This window comes from Staurois parvus, unplaced genomic scaffold (assembly GCF_062004578.1).
Source record: "Staurois parvus isolate SC_StPar_1 unplaced genomic scaffold, SC_StPar_1.0 ptg001065l, whole genome shotgun sequence".
Classification (NCBI taxonomy): Eukaryota; Metazoa; Chordata; class Amphibia; order Anura; family Ranidae; genus Staurois; species Staurois parvus.
This window is the reverse complement of record NW_028318861.1, coordinates 1937773-1959822: the sequence shown is the minus strand read 5'-3', so window position 1 is coordinate 1959822 and position 22050 is coordinate 1937773. Positions and strand designations below refer to the sequence as shown.

The 22050-nt window shown below is 38.6% G+C and overlaps 1 protein-coding gene across 1 annotated transcript in view; it reads left to right on the top strand.

Moving 5' to 3' along the window:
- Positions 1 to 21279, top strand: part of SERINC5 (serine incorporator 5) — a 112987-nt gene extending 91708 nt beyond the window's left edge. Inside the window, exons 8-12 of the mRNA XM_089658377.1 lie at positions 733 to 859; positions 2526 to 2592; positions 4424 to 4463; positions 6485 to 6632; positions 10942 to 21279. Coding sequence (XP_089514503.1) covers positions 733 to 859; positions 2526 to 2592; positions 4424 to 4463; positions 6485 to 6632; positions 10942 to 11089 — 530 coding nt within the window. The 3' untranslated portion in view covers positions 11090 to 21279. The remainder of the gene's footprint in view (positions 1 to 732; positions 860 to 2525; positions 2593 to 4423; positions 4464 to 6484; positions 6633 to 10941) is intronic.
- Positions 21280 to 22050: the final 771 nt, after the last annotated feature.

Below are 22050 nucleotides of genomic sequence, written 5' to 3'. Positions count from 1 at the left end.
CTGGTGAGTGCATAATCTCAACATATTCATGGCACATCACCTGGATGATTATTTGTTTGGAGCACTTACCTGAGACCATTCTGGATCTTCACTATTTACAATTTGTGGACACTTATACAATATAGATCAATATACAGATAAATCAGCGCCGTTGTGTGCTCACAATTATCTCCTCGGTAGCACTTTATTGTGGACATTTATTTGCACTTTATTTGCACTTGTCACTTGATATCTATTTACAGTTTATTATCTGATCTTATTTATACATGTCTCTTGCTTATTGTGCGTTATAGTGACATACCCTGATATTTTGTCTTAGCGCTGCACCTATATTTATCTGAGTACTTTGAAGGTTGTTTTTGGTTGCCTTTTCTGGTGCAATAGCGGCTTACGGTTTTAGTGCTCCCTTTCTTCTATTTTTAGATCTAATCCTTCTATACTTTATTCAATAACTAATAAAACATTTATTTTTGATACAGTTTATTAATGTCTGGGTTTTTAAGCTTTGGTTCGATCGATTGAATCCATCAGCCATTTTCCTTTTAAAATAGCGAAGGGCATTGGTTCATTAGCTTTGTGTAAAAAAAAAAAAAAAAAAAATAGAGAGTTTATTGCTTCAATCAAGACAAGTAAAATATGGAACGGTTTTATGACGTTTTTACAATCAGTATGTCCTGTTGGGAGAATTTCCAGTAACCCACACATATATATTATTTTTTTTTTTTTCTGAAGTTCTGGATGAGTCTGGGAAGAACATAACAATCTGTGTGCCCCACTTTGGTACTGGTATAAACCAAGATGAGCGGCTAGTCTCAGTGCTGGGTGCTGTCATCATGCTTGGCTGCATTTTGTATTCCTGGTGAGTAGTTGTGTTACAAGGTGATCTAGATGAATATATGCCTTGATATAGCATTGAAGTACTCTTTCATGTTTGATGTAGTCATTCTTCAATTGTTTTAAAAACAGGCAGATGTTTCTCCATGTACTTTGGTGGAGAGTGTCTATCTGTAATGTCTGTGGGCCCCACCTGACACTGACAGCAGTGTGCACACAGTATTTTAGATCTCCATAGAATTTTGACAAATTATTACCCACTGAGAAATTTTTCAACAAGTTGGAATAACTCCCTGTATGATAACTAGGATCCTCAACGGCCCGTGACACTTGTCACTGCTAGGTGCTATACAGAAACATCTCAGTAATCGCAGGTGGTAACCTCTTGCTTTTACTGAGCTATCCATGGCTATCTGTATTGACATTTATGGAGTGAATTCTAAAGAACAGGCTGGCATGTACAAAATCTCACTCCATTTTGGATGTACAGTTACGGACACTATACACTTACTGGACACTTTGGTAGCTACACCTTGCTAGTGCCAAGAAAATATCTCCCACACCATTTCACCACCACCAACCTGAACTGTTGCTACAAGACATGATGGATCCATACTTTTATGTTTACGCTAAATTCTGACCCAACCACCTGTATGTTGCAGAAACCAGTCTCCTCTGACATCAACAAGACATTTTCGTCCAAACAACTGCCACTCACTGGATATTTTCTCTTTTTCTGACCATTCTCTGTAAACCCTAGAGATGGTCAAGTGTGAAAATCCCAGTAGATCAGCAGGCCAGCCTGTCTGGCACCAGCAACCATGCCACGTTCAAAATCACTTAAATCCCCTTTCTTCCCCATTCTGATGCTCAGTTTGAACTTCAGCAAGTCGTCTTCACCACATCTAGATGCCTAAATGCGTTGCTTGCCATGTAATTGGCTGATTACTAATTTGTGTTACCAAGCAATTGAACAGGTGTCCCTAATAAAGTGACCGATGAGTGTATACGAATTGTAAGAAAACTAATCATTAACACAGTCATAGTTACTACTTAATTTGTGTTAGGGGGTTTGACAGACAGGTTAGTTGTTACTAGTATCCCTCTTCCTTCCTTCCTTTCTGTCTTCCTTCATTTCTTTCCTTTTTTTTCCCCCCTTTTTTCCCTTCCTTCATTTCTTCCTTTTTTCCCCTTTCTTCATTTCTTCCTTTTTTCCCCTGCCTTCATTTTTTCCTTTTTTTACCCTTCCTTCATTTTTTCCTTTTTTTTGCCTTCCTTCATTTTTTCCTTTTTTTCCCCTTTGTTCATTTCTTCCTCCTTTTTTTTTTTCCCTGTGTTTTTTTTTTTTTCTTTCTTTTTTCCCTTTCTTTGTTCCTTTTTTCCCTTTCTTTGTTTCTTCCTTTTTTTTCCCCTTTCTTCGTTTCTTCCTTTTTCTTCCCTTTCTTCATTTTTCTTCCTTCATTACTTCCTCCCCCCTCCCCCCTTTCATTCACTTCTTCCTCCCCCCCCTTTCCTTCATTTCCCCCCCCTCCTTCATTTCTTCCCCCCCCTTTCCTTCATTTCTTCCCCCCCTTCCTTCATTTCTTCCCCCCCTTCCTTCATTTCTTCCTCTTTTCCTTCCTCTTTTCCTTTTCCTGTCCTTTATTTTCCTTTCCTTTTATATTGTGTAATTATACTTATTTATGTTGCAGTCTTACCTCAACCACACGTTCAAGTTGGGATGCTTTGAGGGGAAGATACGCCCCACCAGGGGAAGAGGTAATTTCTTACAGTTTGCATAATATTAATGAGTCTATATTTCAGAAGTCAGAAATATTTCTATGCATGCATTGTATATATATTTTAAGAACGTCTTCTGAATCCTAGGACATTACATTCTGCCTAGCGCAGCTTGGAGGATTCCCATCTATGGGTAGCTTTAATCTGTAGACTGCATTCTAATACTTTAAAAAGGAACTGCATGAAGTGTTAAGCCGGCCATACATTGATTGAAATTTTTCTGGTTCAGTAGGGACTGGCTGAATTTCAATTCATGTATGGGTACGCTGGTTGTACAAATGTCAATCTACCGATCACCTTCTGTGAAACCAGCCTATCGGATAAACTCTGCTTGATCAGCGTATTCTGATGGCGGGAAGACTTCCCTGCTGTCAGAATACAATAGCTCAGCGGGAGTGATTCCCCCTTCCACCTTGAATTTGTGGATGGAGGAATCGGGTAAGTTTTTTTTTTTTTTCCTTCAACCCGCTGGTTGAAAGAAAAAACTGTATAATTTTATGGACTGCGTTTGCCTTAAAGATCATTCAGCCAGATAGTAGGTTCCCTTTTCGTCAGACCTGGATTGATATTTCTTGCTCCTTGAGTGTACACTATGCTGTCCCATTTCTGTCCAGACTACCTTGTATCATAGGTCATAGCCACACAAAGCACAGCGAGGCAGGAAATGAAGGGGCTAAAAGAGACAACTTACTTGCTCTGCCACAATGCACCTTGAACCAATGAATAGAAGAGTAGGAGAACTATCATTCTGTTCTGCGAACAGTTTGGTCATAAACATACGGACGCAAACTAGGTAAATTCTCAGTCTGCAAAAACTGTGCAGAAGGCACATTGAGGACCAAGCCAGAGAGTACTGGTAGGTGGGGCAGCAATCTGAATGTGTTAATAACTGTATCATACTGTATGGGTGACTGTGTGCTCATCTAGGCCACAGCCTATGTTGGTTATCCAGAAATCCAGCCATGCTTTTCCTGTAATCATAATGTAGTCATTAGAAAAAATTATACTTCACAAAACCTTCATGGACTGTTGTAATGTTTACAAGAACTAAAAGTAAATAGGCTGGACATGATGGATATAGATTCTTATTGGTCTACTACAGGAATGGAATGGCAAGCTGGCCCAATACAGGGTTTGTATGAAGAATGTACATACAGACACTCCATGAATAGGTGGAATGTATATTCTAAATCAGGCGGTCAGGCCAGTTTGCTTATGAAGGCAGCGGCTCCTCGTGGTAACTGGCACAGTGCCCCTTGTCAGAAGCACATTAGATCTGTCATACAATCTAATTACTGGTTACACTGCTTACTTGGGTATGACAGAAATACAAAATATTCCTACTCACATATTAAAGAGAAATGGCTGTGTTCTGAGATTTTGACATAACATTTTTCTGAAAGGATCATAATGTGACTAATTTATATTAGAAATAACACATTTTGACATTTTTTTGCTCTGAGCTGTGCGTGGAATTGATGCAGTGTTAGATGGTAAGACTAGATGTGAAATAAAAAAAGAATGATTGTGCTTATTTTTTGGTATAGGTTGCTCCTTTCTATTATTTATCTGTTGATTCATATGTACTTGGTGCATATATAACTGATGACGTGATACTTTCAGCAATAGATTACTGATGAATTTTTATATTTATGAAACTCTGTGAAGGCCTAGGCAAACGTTTTAGTTACAGAAACCAACCAGATTTTTCCTTTCATGGTCAAAATGGAACTAATACTGGTACTGGTTTCTGTGGGCCATGTGTTTTTCCACCAGACACCCTTTGTTTCATATCTGGTTCTCTTTACAGGTTGCACGTTGCTGCTTTTGCTTCGGCTCCAGCAGAGATGGTAAAAAATAAACTTATTTATGTTTTATTTTAATGTTTATACCTTTTTTATAGAATGGAAAGAGCACAGCTTTCCATATTTCAAGGTAATATTTTTGAGGTGACATATTTGTTATGCACTTCATGGAAGGGGGTGGTGTGCCCGACACATTACGGTTAAAAGCTAGTTCAGAAACACCACTTTAGCTTGTAGGTGCCCCTGGAATTATACTTAAAGCAGAAATTCATTTTCTATCGACATTCACTGTTTTTAATCATTATGCTGCTGTCATTAGTAAATAGGAAAGTATATGTTTTCTTGTTTAAAACTTTTTTTTTTTTTTTAACATTTCTTCAGTTACTTCCTGGTTTCCAGGCCTAGGCAAATACATCCCAGGAGTTTTCAGGAGGAGAGGAGGGGTTTCCCAGCTAAGCACCTCCTCTTTCCTGCATGCCTAGGCTTAGGGCAGATGGATTCCAGGAAGTAAATGCTACACAAATCATATGCCCCTACTCAAAATGGCCATGGCCAGAAATGCTAGAAGGGTGATTTTTCTGCAAAATAAAGCATGGATGAATGGGGGAAGTTTGCTATGAATTAAATAATGTTTTTGGTTGTGGTGCTCAGATACAGTGTAGTTCTGCTTTAAACTGGGCTTTATGCAAGCTACATTTTTGTGGTTTTAGTTTTGTATATCTGAGTTAAAACTGAAGACGGTTTTGATTTCTCTCGGTGACAGCCTCTTCCTTTTCTTTGTAATGCGTTTAAATAAAAATGAGGGTGGAGGGGGGATGGTTGCAGCTTTCACCAGCTCAGGAAAGCATAGACCGCAATAAAAACATTGTCAGAAGTTCTAATACTTCCCCACACTAATAAATGTTTTGTTTGTTTGTTTTTCTTTGTCCTATGTTCCTGTTGGAGAGAATTTTAATTTGATTTTATGCAATGGACAGGAATTAGAATTCACACTTTACATGAATTAGTAGGGCATGGTCCAGAATTGTCAAATCATGTTATTAATTCTAACTTGAATTTCAAGACTGTAGTTCCCTATCACTCAGGCAAGCTAAGCATGTAGTCTCTAGCCATCACTTCCTAATAGATAGTCTTTTTCTGCAGTACGTTATGAGATGTAAGAAAGGAAAATGCTCCCCTCCCCCCATTTGTAGGTAATGTAAATTTTACACAGAGTTAAGGTTTTTAACATATGATAAAATTACATCCGGAGTAGTTCTCTTGCATAGAGCAGCAATCCGTTTCTCCAGCTTTCTAAAGCTGGCCTTACACATGTAGATTTTCGGATGGGAATATTCGTATGAACATTCTTTAAACATTCGGGGAATGGACGAATGTCGTTTGAAAATTGTCTTTTGCTTTTTACATTAGAGTTTAAATTTATTGTAATTTCTGAATGATAACTACATACACTGGCCGAAAATTTGTTTGATCGAGAAAAGTTTTTCTTCCTGCTCGTTCGAATATTCCCATCACTGCGGTTGAAAACAAACATCGATTTGACCCCATTAACAATTAGAAAATCAAACAAATATTCTTGAAACTAAAATTCCCGTATGAAAATCTATATGTGTATGTCCAGCTTAAACTGCCCTCTGCACAGTTCTCCAATCAGCAGTGCTCAGACTCCCTGAGAAGCTGATGCTGATTGGAGCACTGTTCAGGAGATGTGTTGGACCACTGATCTTCCGGACCACTGAATTTTGTCTGAGAGCAGCTGTCCGGATCTCTGAGCTCTCATTACAAGAGTGCTTGATAACTGATTACTTGACAACTGATAAATTGATAATGATTACAGCGTGATAACATTACAAATAAAAAAGAAACATATTTTTTACTTATTATGCAACCTTTTGACTGCATACCTATAATAACATCGCTTCAATTGGGCTTTGATAAGTTCCCGGTTACCTTTAAAGGGTAAAAGTGGTTTGCAAATATTTTTTTTTAGCATACTTTTCAACATCATGGTCCTGCTTCACTTATGATAGAAGGGGTTTAAATATTACATTTCTGCCTGTTTCCAGATGGCCATGAAGGCCGAGTAGAAGTTCGAGGAGGACAAAAAGTGGCCTATGATGAAGAAGAGAAGACTTTGTACAACTATGCCCGCTTCCACTTCATCTTTTTCCTAGGCACATTCTATATGATGATGACGATCACCAACTGGTTTCAGTGAGTGGCAGAGAAAATGTTTTTCTTCGTTAATTTAAATAATGTTATTCAAAGTGATTCTAAAAGCTTATTTTTTTTTAAGAAAAAATTACAAACATATCTATACTTACCTGCTGTGTGAAGTGGTTTTGCACAGAGCAGCCCGGATCCTCCTCTTCTCGGGTCCCTCGCCAGCACTCCTGGCCCCTCCCTTCTGTTGGGTGCCCCCACAGCAAGCAGCTTGCTATGGGAGCACCCGCTTCTCTGTGTGTCCATTCACACTGTCCCCCTCTGTGTTCTCATTGGCTCACTGGATGTGATTGACAGCGGTGAGAGCTGATGGCTCCCGCTTCTGTCTCAGCCAATGAGAAGAGGGAGTCCCGTGATAGCCGACACTCCAGTGACCACCGCTGGATCTAAAGGGGGCTTAGGTGAGTATTGGGGGGGCTAGGAGAGATGCTGCACAGAAGGTTTTTTACCTTTATGCATAGAATGCACGAAGATAAAAAAACCTTTAGCCTTTACAGCCACTTTAATGATTGTTTATGTAGTTTGGTGATTAATTTTAGTTAACATCTTCCTAAGGCACTTAAAGGAAATCTATGGTCAAGCATACACAATCATTTTACAACATTCGCAAACAATAGTTATGTTTGACAATCCAATATAATTTAACTTGAAAATTCTCAATTCATGTTTGTGAGTTCTGCCTGTTTGCTGGCCACCTCTTTTCATAACTTCCTGGATTCCCTGCATGCTTTGCAGCTTCTCTTTTGCTGTTTATTTTCAATTTCATATCCCATGGTAAAATTACAACCACCATTGTGGAGCGCTATTGGGTGAAATATCAGCACCTCATAATTCACTTAGAACAATAAAAAGTGCAATACAACTAATAATATAGCATATTCAGCATAAAGTCCATTGCAAAACACCGTGCTATGCCTTTTCTAGTAAATGCCACCATCTTTGCTTGATCCAGCAATAGTGAGTGACCACACCACCACCAGATGTCTGCTCACCTTCTATACATGGCCTCACATCAACTGTTCAGTCATATAGCGCTTTTTGTCCCTTTCATGGACACTGTAGATGTGGCTTGTATGTCCCTGATCAATATACACAGCTTTCCACTCACCTCCTCAGTCACCACTCCGTCTCATGCAAATAAAAATTTATAGAGTGCTTTATCCTTAAAAGTTTTTAATTTCATTAGAATAAACAGGTACAATTTTACTCACATGTGATGGGTGAGTATAACTGTATCTGTTTATTCTAATGAAATTAAAAACTTTTAAGGATAAAGCACTCTATACATTTTTATTTGCATGAGACGGAGTGGTGATATCAGGTGTGATATTTACAGCTTGTACATAAGATACGGCGGTCATTTGCAATACCGCTCTCACCGCTATGATCTTCGATCCTTCGGAGCGTCATGGCTCTTTAAATTTTACAGCATCATTCAAGCATTGCATAGATCATCTGTAGGCCTTGGATCTACAAATCATTATGATCAAATAAAATATATAAGATGGTTCTACCTTCAGTGACAACCATAATCCATAGTCTCTGTGTTATTTTCCCATGTTTGTGACGCATATAATTTTACATACACCTTTGAAACCTGTAACAAGTTGGAAATATTCCAAGAGTACATTATGTCAAATGTGACTGAGCCAGACATTCTACATTTTAGGACGACTTCCTGATCATGCATGACACAATAGAAGTAGTTGTTTGATGATGGAATAGCTACAGTCATTGTGTGATTACATCAACCATTAACCATGTTACAGCATGCATACTCACGTCTATCAGTCTAACTGCAGTATGCATGAAGCCCAACTGTCATCATATTAAAACTAAATGGCTGGTCTAACCATGACATACACCTTTATTTACTAAAACTGGAGAGTACAAAATCTGGTCCAGCTCTGCATAGAAACCAATCAGCTTCCAGCTTTTGTTTTGTCAAGATTAATTGAACAAACTGAAGTTAGAAGCTGATTGGTTACTGTGCACAGCTACACCAGATACTGAGTGCTCCAGTTTTAGTAAATCTACCCCTTTCAGTCAATTTCAATCACTTTACACCCACCTGGAATCACAAATATGATCACAAGCAGTTACCAGAAACTAAGCAATCTCTGACCCATAAGTTCAATCAACCATCAGAATTCACTTTTGTTTTTGGCAATTTAGCCAAAATGGATCCAGGTAATTTCAATCCCATGTCCCTAGAGTTATTAACAACTACCGTTCCAGGACTTTTATTGCTTAATGAAACAAAAATTAGATCTAAAGTTCTATTGCTCAATCACATTGCCAAATGTATGGTTATTCCTAGACATGCAAGGACAGTTGATTTGTACACTTGCAGTCCACCACAAGGTATGTCTAGGAGCCAGCATTTCCAGAAATATGGATCACCTGAATCTACATATTTGCTGAATGTAGATGGGTAGTCCGCTCCCAGTGTCACTTTTCTTTTGAAGCAATAACAAGGCTTTAAATCCCATGCGGTCGATCTTTTTCAGAGCGGTCAGTTGGAGAGTGTTTATTGCTACCATAAACCTGAGATCTTTCATTCAGGCCAGATAACCTCATGTGGCCACATTAATTGGACTAATATTTGCCTGTGATATAATGTATGGATCACTATAGAGCATATAATGGAGGTATAATGAACACTCATTTTATATAAGGATTTGTCAAAGCAGGTAACATATTGCTTTAAACTGTAAAATGTAAGAAAATGAAAAACTATCTTTAACCTCTGTTGCGCAAGGTCTCGATAGTCATGTGTAGTTATTGAAGAATCAGTATTTAGACTAATGTCCCATAGTCTTGTATAAGACATTGCTCTTGCAGTATGGTATAGTCAGCGTAGGTTAGTTTAGGAGGCTAGGGAGAGGGGCTGTGTGGATCTTAAATAATTAGTGAACTTGTCCTTTTAAGGTATATCTGCCTGAGAGAAATATAAAACTATCATTGCTGAACTCTCCTTTTCAAAGTGCTTGTTATAAATAAAGGAATGCGCTAAATAATGAATAAACACAAAAACAAATAATATGAAATCATAAATAACAAAAAATTATCAAACATAATGTCCGTAATAATAAATATGTCCAACCACCATCACAAGTGATAATCTATCCTAAAATCTTGTATAAATCAACCAAACGTGCAAAAATCCACCACGGAATGAAATGAATAAACTCACCAGAGCTATATGCTGATCAAATTATAAATCAGCACAATAGCAATTGCTCTGGGAGCGATGATCTGTGGAGGTATCCAAAGTATGGGAGCAATACACTGCAATCGGCACATATGGAACAGCCTTATCACCAAGTGGTCATCATGTCTCTATAAACATTGGTAATGCTCGGGGAATCAAAGAATATAATGGTGCAGTACGTTTAAAACAAGTATGCTTTATTAACATATCGGATATGCACTCACAAGAAATGTGTCGCTTTAAAAAAAAACCGTACTGCACCATTATGTTCTTTCTTGATTCCCCGAGCATTACCAATGTTTATAGAGACATGATGACCACTTGCTGATAAGGCTGTTCCATATGTGCCGATTGCAGTGTATTGCTCCCATACTTTGGATACCTCCACAGATCATCGCTCCCAGAGCAATTGCTATTGTGCTGATTTATAATTTGATCAGCATATAGCTCTGGTGAGTTTATTCATTTCATTCGGTGGTGGATTTTTGCACGTTTGGTTGATTTATACAAGATTTTAGAATCGATTATTCTTTGTGATGGTGGTTGGACTTATTTATTATTACAGACATTATGTTTGATCATTTTTTGGTATTATTTCATATTTGTTTTTGTGTTTTATTCATTATTTAGTGCATTCCTTTATTTATATTACGTAACTTTTTTTGGTTAGAATTGCAGCTCTATTCCTATTTAAATTGCTGGCATTTTTTCTATTACCATTACAAAGTGCATGTTACCTGGATGTCACATTGTTGCAAGTGACTGATTTGGAATAAATTTAAAAAATCAGGAATTACATTTTTCTGACTTTTGATTTGTTACATGCTTGTGTTAGGTCTGCAACCTAAAATATTGAAGCTAGACACAACCAGGCAACAAGTATTTTCAGAAGAAAGCAATGGCAGGTCTCATGTTGCGCTCGTGACATGTGTACTTTAGGCCTTAATGATTTTGATAGTAATATTTAGGCTTAACATCTTGGAAGGTGTACTAGATTACCATGGGCCAACGTGCAGTGTCCCAAACTTCACACTATTCTTCATGAATATAACCCACACATTCTGACAGTCTTTTCTTTTTCCACAGTTACAACCACGCTGATATAGAAAAGCTGTTTACCGGCAGCTGGTCCCCCTTCTGGGTTAAGATGGGATCCTGCTGGTTGTGCATTGTGCTCTACCTCGGCTCTCTGATGCTTCCCATTTGCTGCAACAGCGGAGGATATGTGGTTTAGCTGAACGGGACTCTTTTATCTGTCATAAGAGGTTTTATGATCTGTTGCGTCATTTGTTACACGTTCTTAATCTAGTTACATATGCTTGATTGAGAACTTATTTTTTAAATACCCTTTTTATTGTAAAACATATTGTGCAGGACACAAGACTCCAACATCAATAAACCAATTTTTACAGCAGTGTTCTGTAGCATGTCAAGTATAGAAAACACATTGAGCCTGAATAATTGTTTTCAGATTTGTTTGTCTCATTTATAGAGAAGAATATTCCAGACAATGTCTTACAATGAGTGCTATTTACATAATTTCCTCTGTGTAAAACGCCATATTTAGACTTTAGACTTCCCCGTGAGAGGGATTCCCATTCATATGCTCCTGCTTGGGACCATTAGACTAGTGTACTGCCCAGACCAGAGCAGGCCTCATGACTCTTACCTGTTACACCTATCAGCGTCTCTTGTTTAAGCATGTGTTATGACAACACAGACAGTTCATCTTCAAGGTACTTCCAGTCTATATGTCGTGAACCTTTATTTACTACCTAAATCTATTATCCAGATTTCTCATGCCTGATGAACCATTCTCATGAACTAATCACATGTCCTATCTTTCTGTAATGTGTTTGAAATATATGAGATAGAAATTTAAAAGGTGTTATTTGCCCTGCTGTGGGGACATGGTCGTAGTGTCCAGCAATGTTGTGATCCATCACTGTGGTCCTGCGTTTACCAGGGTCCTATATTCTTGAGCCCAGAGACAAAATCATAGGTCGGCAGGCTTTTGTACAAGTTGGCCTACTGGTACCCAAAGGTGTTGAGATCTTGCTGCTTAAAATGAACATCAAGTTAGATACATTTATCATCTGTTCTATACAATGACTGTATTTTCAAATCGTATTGTATGTGGATCTAAAGTGGGCATTGGCTAACCATATATATACTGCCATACATAACACAATCATATATGTCTGCTTGACTTCCACGTGGATTTTGGTTGACATTGGTGTTTTACAGGATTTGCATGGATCAGTAAATGACAGAGAAAGAATAACCAGTCCATGTATAGCCTGCTTTGAGCTGCTTAATTTCAGTAAGGAAACCAACAATAGTGCTCAGATTTTGGTTTTTACATGTAACCTGTCGGTATAGAAATAAAGGTGTTGCCATTGCCAACTAGTTTTTAAAGCTACATGTTCCAAGACTGTCATCCTTAAATTTTTAATACTTAGTCACTGGCCTGGAACCAGCATGTGTAGGTGTCAAGGCACTTATTCATATTCCTGTTCTTGGTAAGTGACTAAGTAATGAAGCCAGGATACAAAAGACAGCTATGGGACATGCATCTTCACAACCAACTACTTATAGAAAGTTCCTGTAAAGCTTGTTCCAGTGTTGGTGCTATGTCATTATCAGCCTTTTTTTTTTTCCAAGAAACCGAATGCAAGCCCTATCCAGCATAAGTTGTCCAGTTTTTGCAAATATATTTATATGTGCCCATTTCTCACTTTGAAGATCTGTACCGAAGACCCCAGTCACACTGGGTGTGACTTGACATGGGATTTACATGCCATACGACTTGCAAGTTTTACCCTATTGTCCGCAGTTATAGCGGTCATATCGGAGCCGCACCGATTTCTAAAGTAGTACATGCACTATTTTGGTGCGATTTACATAGACATCTGTGTCAAATATCTTGCAAATCGCACCTCAAATCGGCATGTCATCCAACTTTGAAATCGTCTACACTGTAAGTCGCACGATTTCAAAGTCTGATCGGTGTGACCAGGGTGTAAATGTACTTCTCTCTTTTTATGGCCCCAAAATAGAGTCGAACGACATTTAAAACAATGTGGCTGAAATTTTCAGGGGAACCTCATCTGACTTAAAATGTTACAACAGTACGTAAGTGCAGACTTATTCTGCCAAGTACCTGTGGCTGTCTCAAATGGATCCCTATGGAGCCCCTTGGATCCTAGGTCCAGTCTGTACCATAATGCCTTGACTTTTGTCCAGTTTAGGAGTAAACCTCACCCCTGTCTGGTGCTGTACCTCACTTTCTGTCCATTGTCTGTCAAATGCCAGAGCCCTTACTTCCCACTGAGGTTCTGACATGTTTTAGGCCGGCTCATTTTCACTTTACTTATGCTAAATCATTCTAGCAGGACTGCAAAGCAAAATTTTCCCCCATCTTCTACCATCACCCTTCACCTAAAATTATTTGCTCGTTTTAGGTGGATATTTCCATATTTCCTATATGCTTTTATAAAGGTCCTTGGGGTGGAGTTTAACCTCGGGGCGACACTTCTGAACACTGTGTAGCTTACTAATCTGAAACGGACAGACCTAAGTGCAATTTAACTGGTATTGTTCTGTGATCTGTGGTAAGAATTATTCTCTATGACGGGGAGATTTATGCAGTATGCAAAATCAGATGCCATATATTATCCAGATGAAAAAAACTTTATCTTAAAAGGGCTTATATTATAGAGTAATATAAACTATATGAAACATATGCACATGTAACTACATTTACCAAAAACTGTACATCAGTGGTTTGCTACAAGCTGTGAATTCACTAAAATGTATTTGTTTTTTGATCTTGTTTTTTGTTTTTTTTTAGATATAATAGTTGTTTCATGTATTTCAGAATGGGTATTTCTCATTTATTGGCTGTTTATTATTTTTTTTTCTAATTGCTTTATATGGTTTTATAGACAAAAAATATTATGAAACTGACTAGTTGTAGTCTAAAACTGGACAACAGAAAATTATTAGAGAAGGGCTCTGGCCCATAATTACTTGCTTCAAATGAAAGATAAAAGTTAAAGGGATGTTTTCTGCTTTATCTATAGGCTTATACTGTCCTTTTATACCTTGATAATTAAAAGGTAATGTTGCCAGGCTTTGTAGGATTTGGGTTTATTGATTTGAGCCATCTTCTTGCTTCTACATGTTTTCCTGCATGATGGTGGACAAGCAGCTCAGACAGAGCAATGTGCTTTCTGCATCAGTTCTCAAGAATTTATCTATCACAAATCAGCAACAAATTAGCATTGCTGGTCTGCCAGTGATTTTTGTTTTCAAGCTATAGACTTGCTCATTTTAGATAGAGAAAGATGGAAAGATTCAAGGTGGTAGATAATAAAAAACACCCATGTCCCTGGTGTTTAGGTCATTGTATATTTTTACTAACTGCACATACAGTTCCACATGGTAGCTTTGGCACTTTAATACTGTTCTAAAACATGATGTAATATGTAATTCCCTTTTTAATGAAGATCTGATTTGTTGCTGCATTTTTCACTTCACATTCTTTGCTCTGACAGACCATTTAGGTGACTTGCACATTAGGCATTTAACCAGTGTGCATCCAATCCCAGCATTTTAGTGCACCCAGTAGGCATAGGTGCATAGGTCCAGCCCCGCTACCTGCAGCCTGTAAAAGTCTATGGCAGGCTGAAATATGCTGCACCTGAATGGGGATGAATGCTGTACCAAGTGGTACTCCCGTTTAGTGCTGTATGCGTCCAGGGATGTATACTCAGAATGCAGATATGCTGCCTTCCGTGCATATGTCCTTGAATGCATCAGGCCCTAGAAACAAGTATCATTCAGTATAGGATTCGGCCCTGTCCAGCCACACTGTAGTTCAGCCCCCAGTAGACAGCCAGGCTGCAGAGAGCAGGGCTGAATGCTGCACCAATGCCTACTGGATGCACTAAAACTCTGGGATTGGATGCACATGGAATAAACGCAAAGTAGCCAAGCACTACAGAATTATGGTGGCAGAAGATGACTGACAGACTCCTATTATCTGCTGAACTCAATTTGCAAGAATATATTCTTATTTCTTCAAATCAGGCCTTCTATAATGGGACAGCAAGCCATGTGTTTGATTAGGGTTCAATTTTCTGCATTTTTTTTGAGTATTTTTTTTTCTTTTGGAATCTGTAAGAGTATTTTTTCTTCCAGGCTTAATGGCACTCACATGCTTTTTTTTCTCAGCCATCTATACACCTACAGTAATTGCTTCTGTACGTGTGTTTTATTTGTTAATTTTCTGGTTTTAGTTTTTGTTTGCCCCGCAAAGAGGCTAATATGTTCTTTAGTTGTAAATAGCACTGTTGAAAGATAGATAATGACATTATATTTTTGCTAATAATTCTAAAGTTCACTATATGTTATAATCCAACTGTCAATCTTTGTACAAATTCCTTTAGATGTAACATTGTAAGCGCCTATCTAAACCATCCAGTTAGTATTCCTTGTGCTACATAGCTGTTGGTAGAAATTAAGGATATTGTAATGTGTGCTTGGTGAGCATCCATCATTAGTTTAAAGGGTACCTTTCCATTCAAATATAGTGGAGCCTTTTAACCAGTGAGCTAACCCAGTGTTGGGGCGCTAGGTGCTGATGACATTCTGGAGGAACAAGGTAAAATGTTCTTCTAACACAGTGAGCCATTTGTTCAAAAAGGATAGAAAACGGGCCCTACTTGGATTTTCCTTCAGCTATACCCAGCACACAACGGCTTGAGTTGTAAACAGAAAGACAATAGACCCCTTAGGTATCAGTAGTCATTCGCACCTCTTTAAAATTAAACTATACTACACTTTGGTCAACTTTATTTAAAAAGTTTAAAAACTGATCACTTATCTTTTTTGTTTTTTGCTTTTGTGAAATCCTTAGTTTAGAAACTAACCGTTTATTTAGGGTTCTCAAAGAGTATTCTAGCACTTCTTATAAGACAGCTAGCTAGCAGCAGCTTACTTGCAGACTATATCTCTCTAATTGATACTCCATACCAGGGTTTCTCAATTAGGGTTCCTCCAAAGGTTGCTATGAGTTTCTTGAGCAATTTCTGCCTCTTAGATAAGTTCCCATTGACACCATTGATCTAATTAGCCATTTGTAAGGGGGTAATTCTTCCCAATGACAAGTGTAAGGAGCATTCTTCCCACTGACCATCACACTAATGGATCATGAGTTGTAGATATAATCATTTTTAGTAGGGGTTCCCTGAGACCAGAAAGTTCTTTCAAGGGTTCTGTGTTGAAAAGGTAGAGCGAGGCTGCATCATACAGAACCCACAAACTATAAACATTTCAAAAAGGGATGTGTTCCTCCTCATTTAGCTGTTAGTGTGGGCTGTTAATAGAACTGGACAGTCGGGGATCAAATTAAACTCTTTACAGCATACGTAAATAGCTACCAAAAGACTCCAGAGTTCAACCTGCTGGGTGAATTTGAGAAATCTGAAATATTCCTATGCATTATTCAAATTGAACTGACTAAAAAAATGATTTAAAGATAAATTACAAGTTGTTTTGAAGATAATGGGGGAAATATGAGCAGTTCACATTCCCTTTAAAAGTTACATCCAGAATCCAATGTATGCTCAGGCTAGAAGAGGCATGAATTTTATTTGGGGATCTGAATTTACCAGGGGAGTTTATAGTGTCTCCCTGGTGGAGAGAGCCCAAGCTCTCAGCCTATACTATGGATGTTCAGGGATCCCATAATATTGCAGGAAAAGCCCTAGGCCACCTCTCCAAGCACTGATTGGAGCTACAAGATGATTGTGTCCTCTGTGTAGAAGTAGCATTGACACATGAAGACTTTTCTACAAAACATGTGCTGTTGTCTATTTTAAAAACATGTTTCCTTCCCTCCTGTAGTATAGCTCATTTCTTCTCATTGTGGCCAAGCCTTGCCTTCTAAACAAGGGATTGTGTGGGAATTAGGCAGACAGGTACCATGTCATGTTTACAAGAGAATATCACTTTTCGTTTCATTTTGGGGTTTTTTTAATTAAGAAGGGATGTCAGATCCAAGATTAAAATGACTAAAGATCAATTCCTTCACAAAAAATTTATTTTTTGTATCCCACCTTAAGACATTAATCAGATATTTGAAAAGAGTCCACGACATTGCTTTTTGTTGACGTGTTGTGTATTAGTGGGTATCAGAAGGAAACTGGAGGCTTTCAAACTTTTAAACCTATTGTATGCCCAACCAAAACTGTGACAGACCCAACCGAGACAGGGTCTTTTGGGAGAGACTGCAGGCTAGCCTCTTGCCTACTGTCTATGGGCCCTGGCGTTTGAGGGGCTCTATTCTTTGAGAGGTGTGTAGGGTACCTTTTTGGAGTAGTTTTACTTCTGATTCAAGTCCATGTCTCCCCAAAACACAGAGACTCTGAGATCTGGAGGGACAGGATACTGATTTGGGGTCTCTGCCCAAACCTGCATTGACTACTTCAACCCCCCTTCTACACTCAGAGCAGATGCTATTATAGTCAACCCAAAACAACTTCATACTGAAGTCTCTTACTATAATCTGTTTATCAAGGTGTGATGTGTTTACCATTGTGCCTTTGTCCCATTGTTAATTGAGTTAGAGTTCCAGATGCACCTAAGCTAGTGTTGTCTAGTCCTGTTCTGGGTGCAATGCCCAGCTATATTACCTTGGTCCTGTGTCCCAGTGGTGAGGAAGCAGTTCTCTGACAGAAGCACCCAGATGGGGTGCCAGGTGATCATCCAAAACTTAAAAACAAAAAGGTTTTGTGACGGAAGTGGGGAAGTATTAGAATCCTGGTCAGGGTTTTAATGCAATTTGGAGCTCAAGAAGAGCCTGAATTACCATCACAATGACAACAGTTTCGCCAGACATCTAAGTGGCCAAAGACATTGGAGGGCCATCATATGTGTTGATTTGATCCAACTACTAGAAGATTGTCTTTTAAAGGCCCACTGTCATCAGATAAATGATGAGGTCAGCATTGAGATTCTTACGGGAATACCAGTTGCCTGGCTGGCAGACTGATACTGTAGCTTTGGTTATTTCTGGATAACTTCTAAGGAACACGTATGCATATTAGGAGTTCAGACCTGCTTGGTTATTTCTGGATAACTTCTATAGAACACGTATGCATATTAGGAGTTCAGACCTGCTTGATTTGCATAACTGTTCTAAGTCAATAGGCTCAATTCTCAAATCTTTAACACCAGCCTATGGATTTTCCAATTTCATTGGTCTCATCCAAAAACAACTGTCACTTTTTTAAAATAAGAATACTTATCCTGGAAACTTTGTGTATTGAGTCTAATGACTCAAAAATTATTGTAGCCAAAGGATCAGTGAGAACAGCAGCCAATCTGAATGTTCAGAAACAGGTTGGCAATGGTAGCCTTTGTATACAGATTTCCTCTAAACAGACCCATCACACTGGAGCATGACTAAAGCACCTCATTTCATGGTACAAAAGTGCATTTGGCCTAAATAAATATATAGTATATGTCAGGGGTGGGCAAACTTTTTGACCTGAGGGCCGCAATGGGTTCATATATTGGACCCGGGGGCCGGACCAAGAGTAGATGAATGATGTGTATGTGTCATCCATAGTAAGTATAGTAATATTCCCCCATAGTAAGCATAGTAATTCATCCCCCATATAGTAATTCATCCCCCATATAGTAATTCATCCCCCATAGTAATTCATCCCCCATATAGTAATTCATCCCCCCTATAGTAATTCATCCCCCATATAGTAATTCATCCCCCCATAGTAATTCATCCCATATAGTAATTCATCCCCCCTATAGTAATTCATTCCCCATATTCATCCCCCATATTAAGGCCCTCCTGTGTCAATTCACTTACCTTTGCTCCGTGCAATCCTCTCGCCGTGTTCCCGCGCCGTTCCGGTGTAGCATGAAAATCTGTCTCCTATGAGGATCTGTCCCCCTCGACGTATCTGCGCATGTGCCAGTTTCAGGCATTAGCAGCCGATCGGCGATCTCCGGCACATGCGCAGATACGTCGAGGGGGACAGATCCTCATAGGAGACAGATTTTCATGCTACATCGGTCTTCAGGGCGGACTGTGAGAGGAGCCTAGCTCCGCGGGCCAGATTAAAAGGTCCGCCGGGCCGTAGTTTGCCAATTGCTGGTATATGTGTTTGCTTTTTTTTTTTTTTTTTCTTCCTGCAAAATCAGTCAGTCTTCCACCACCCATTTTATGGGTCTTATAAACCTTCAAACATATTTTATTTATGTGCCTATTTTCAGTGATCTCCAATTGGTGTGTATTAATGCCTTTGGTGTGGGTGGTACAGTTGTCACAAAACTTTTCACTTAAAGGGCACTGTGTTTGCCACTGGAACCAAGTACAGCCTTAGAAAAGAGAATATCCAGACTTGATGCCAGGCAACCAGTTTACCTAATGTTAGAACTGGCTGCAATTTGTACCAGTAGACATTCATGCTCCTCACTTCGGTAAGGCTCAGTTCACACTAGCTTTGTCAGCAGGTGTCAGACAGGTGTTTGGGAAGCGGCCTGACCACAACAACACAGAATAGAAATTCATGTTGAGAGTTCTGAGAAAGGCTAGATATTTGAAGGATATATAATCCCCCCCCCCCCCCCCAAAAAAAAACAAAAAAAAACTGCAATCTAGTTTCAGTAATCAGTTGTTAGATGTGGTGGCTGCATTAGTTTTTATTTTTTGGGTTGTGACCTTGTTGTAACTTCCAATGAATTGAACTGAAATCTCAGATAGTCTTCCTTCCAAGCTATCTTCTGTAAACTACAAAGCCCCCTCCCCCTCTGCAATGTAGATAAACAGAATGAGAATGTGTTTGTACTCCAAATAATGAGATCAGCCTAGGGTGACCGCGCTGCTCTTCCACAAACTATAGCGAGCGAGCAATGTCAACCTAGGACAGGAAATGTGTCAGTGGGAGGATCACCAAGTGAAAAGAAATTAAATTAGAAAACGAATGCAGCTATCACACACCACCACTTACCATTTAATCTGTCTGTCCGTCGTTCTGTCTATAAACTGTATGTTGACGGTTCATGGTTGTTGTTTTCTTGTTGGTTACATACATGCATCAGAGCTGTTCCACTTCTGCCATGTCACGTGTTTGGTTAGCACTAACGCCTAAAGATTCACTGGAAAGTACAGACTTTCTAGGAACCTTTTTAATTTCATCTCCTCTGTCTTCCAGTAAAGATGCTGACCGCACTAACTGATATAACTATAGCCACTAGGGGGAGCATTTGAAAGTTAACTCCTGAAAATATTGAACATGTTGCTGTGCCATAATGTGCATGTACAAATATGTGCCATCAAAGTAGAAGTATTCTTAGTCATTTTTTATAAAGCAAATGACCCGACTCGGCATAGACTGTGTTTAATGTGGGACTGGGGCTGATGTTGGTGGTTTGTATATGTGACATTTTCTCATGTTTGTCATGGGCCATGGGTGGACAATGGTGTTGTTGGGCTTTGACTCTATTGCATGCATAATTGTAAATATTCCTAAATCAAGGGATTTCCACTAAAAAAGTGTAGCCCTGCTCATGTTCTTTCCATGTACTTACAGAAAGAAGTTGCTATTTTCATCAGTCCCTTTCTGGAGCTTGAAATCATACCTAGAGTTTTCATTTCAGGTTCCCCTGCTGGTGAAATCTGGCATTGCAGTCTATGTATCTGTTGAAACTTATTGGCACTTGCAGACCACTGTTATGACTGAATGGGTAAACTTACTCTACTGGGCGTTGTATATGAAGGGGGCAACTAGCCAATATTTCAGGAAGAGCTTTGAAGCAGGGATGCACTTTTTCATTTAAACTGGAACCCCCTTTTTTAGTTCATGTAAACAGTCTTAAAGGTTACACAGTCTCTATGTTACAATTATTTGTATTTGAAACAAGTTTTATTTTTTTTTCTTCTTAATATATTATGACGATATATACAAATTTTTAAAAAATAATTTATTCAGTAACTGACTAAATAAACCCGTAGCGATGTAGTGAGTTCTGTAGAACGTTTGTCATTGGTTGGCCAGTTGTCAGGCCCTTGTGGAATATAGAATGATGGCTTTGTTCCAGGCTGATGTAATGGATCTCAGGAAATTGTAAATCTCTATAGAATGATGCTGCAGACATGGGATTTGGGGCCAATGTAAGGAAATGAAAAGTATGACAGCAAAATGGATTATTTATGTATAACTTACAAAATGTTCTATATAACTGGCAGGAGATAGGGATGGTCATTAAATTATTCATCAGTTATTTCTTCTTTGAAACCTGTAATATGAACAATGTTTTCTTTATAAAAGTTTTTTATAGCCTTTTTAAAAAAAAAAAACTGTTCTACGTAATAAAGATTTGTTTTGAAAGTAACCTATTTGAGTGATTATTTTCATGTAGATGTATAAGTATTTGTACAGAATGGTGATCTGAATGTGTTTCGAATGCTGTTTTACAGTTGGACTTGTGCATTACTGACGCGCATTCATGGGGGTTCATTGTAGAAATTTTCATGACCAAAGCAGGTAAAATACACATCAAAGGGCTATCATGAAGACTTTAAAAGCTTTACATCTGTTGGTAGCCTGGCCAGGACTTACACCCTGTCATACCCTGCTAGATCATCTAAAATGTAAATCATCAGAAAAGGATTCTGCTAACTCTTTAAATAATATTACTTCATTATCAGAAATATAATCATGTTTATCAAGAACATTAATGTGCATATAAATAATTTGAGTGTGTTAAAAATGAAGTAAATAACCTGAGGTGCTGCGCTACATTAATACAGATATAATTATACAGCAAACCTGATAGTGTGAATATTATACAATTCAATCTTATAGCATCTAATATATATCCACAAGTGTACACTTGATTATGTTGTATATCACAGTGGGGGTGTTAACCTTTTGGATAGACACTATATTGCCAAAAGTATGCCCCCTCCTCCAAATCATTGGATTCAGGTGTTGCAATCCCCTCCATGGCCACAGGTGTATAAAATCAAGCACCTAGGCATGCAGACTACTTCTACAAACATTTGTGAAAGAATGGATCACTCTCAGGAGCTCAGTGAATTCAAGCGTGGTACCGTGATAGGTTGCCACCTGTGCAATAAATCCATCCATGAAATTTCCTTCC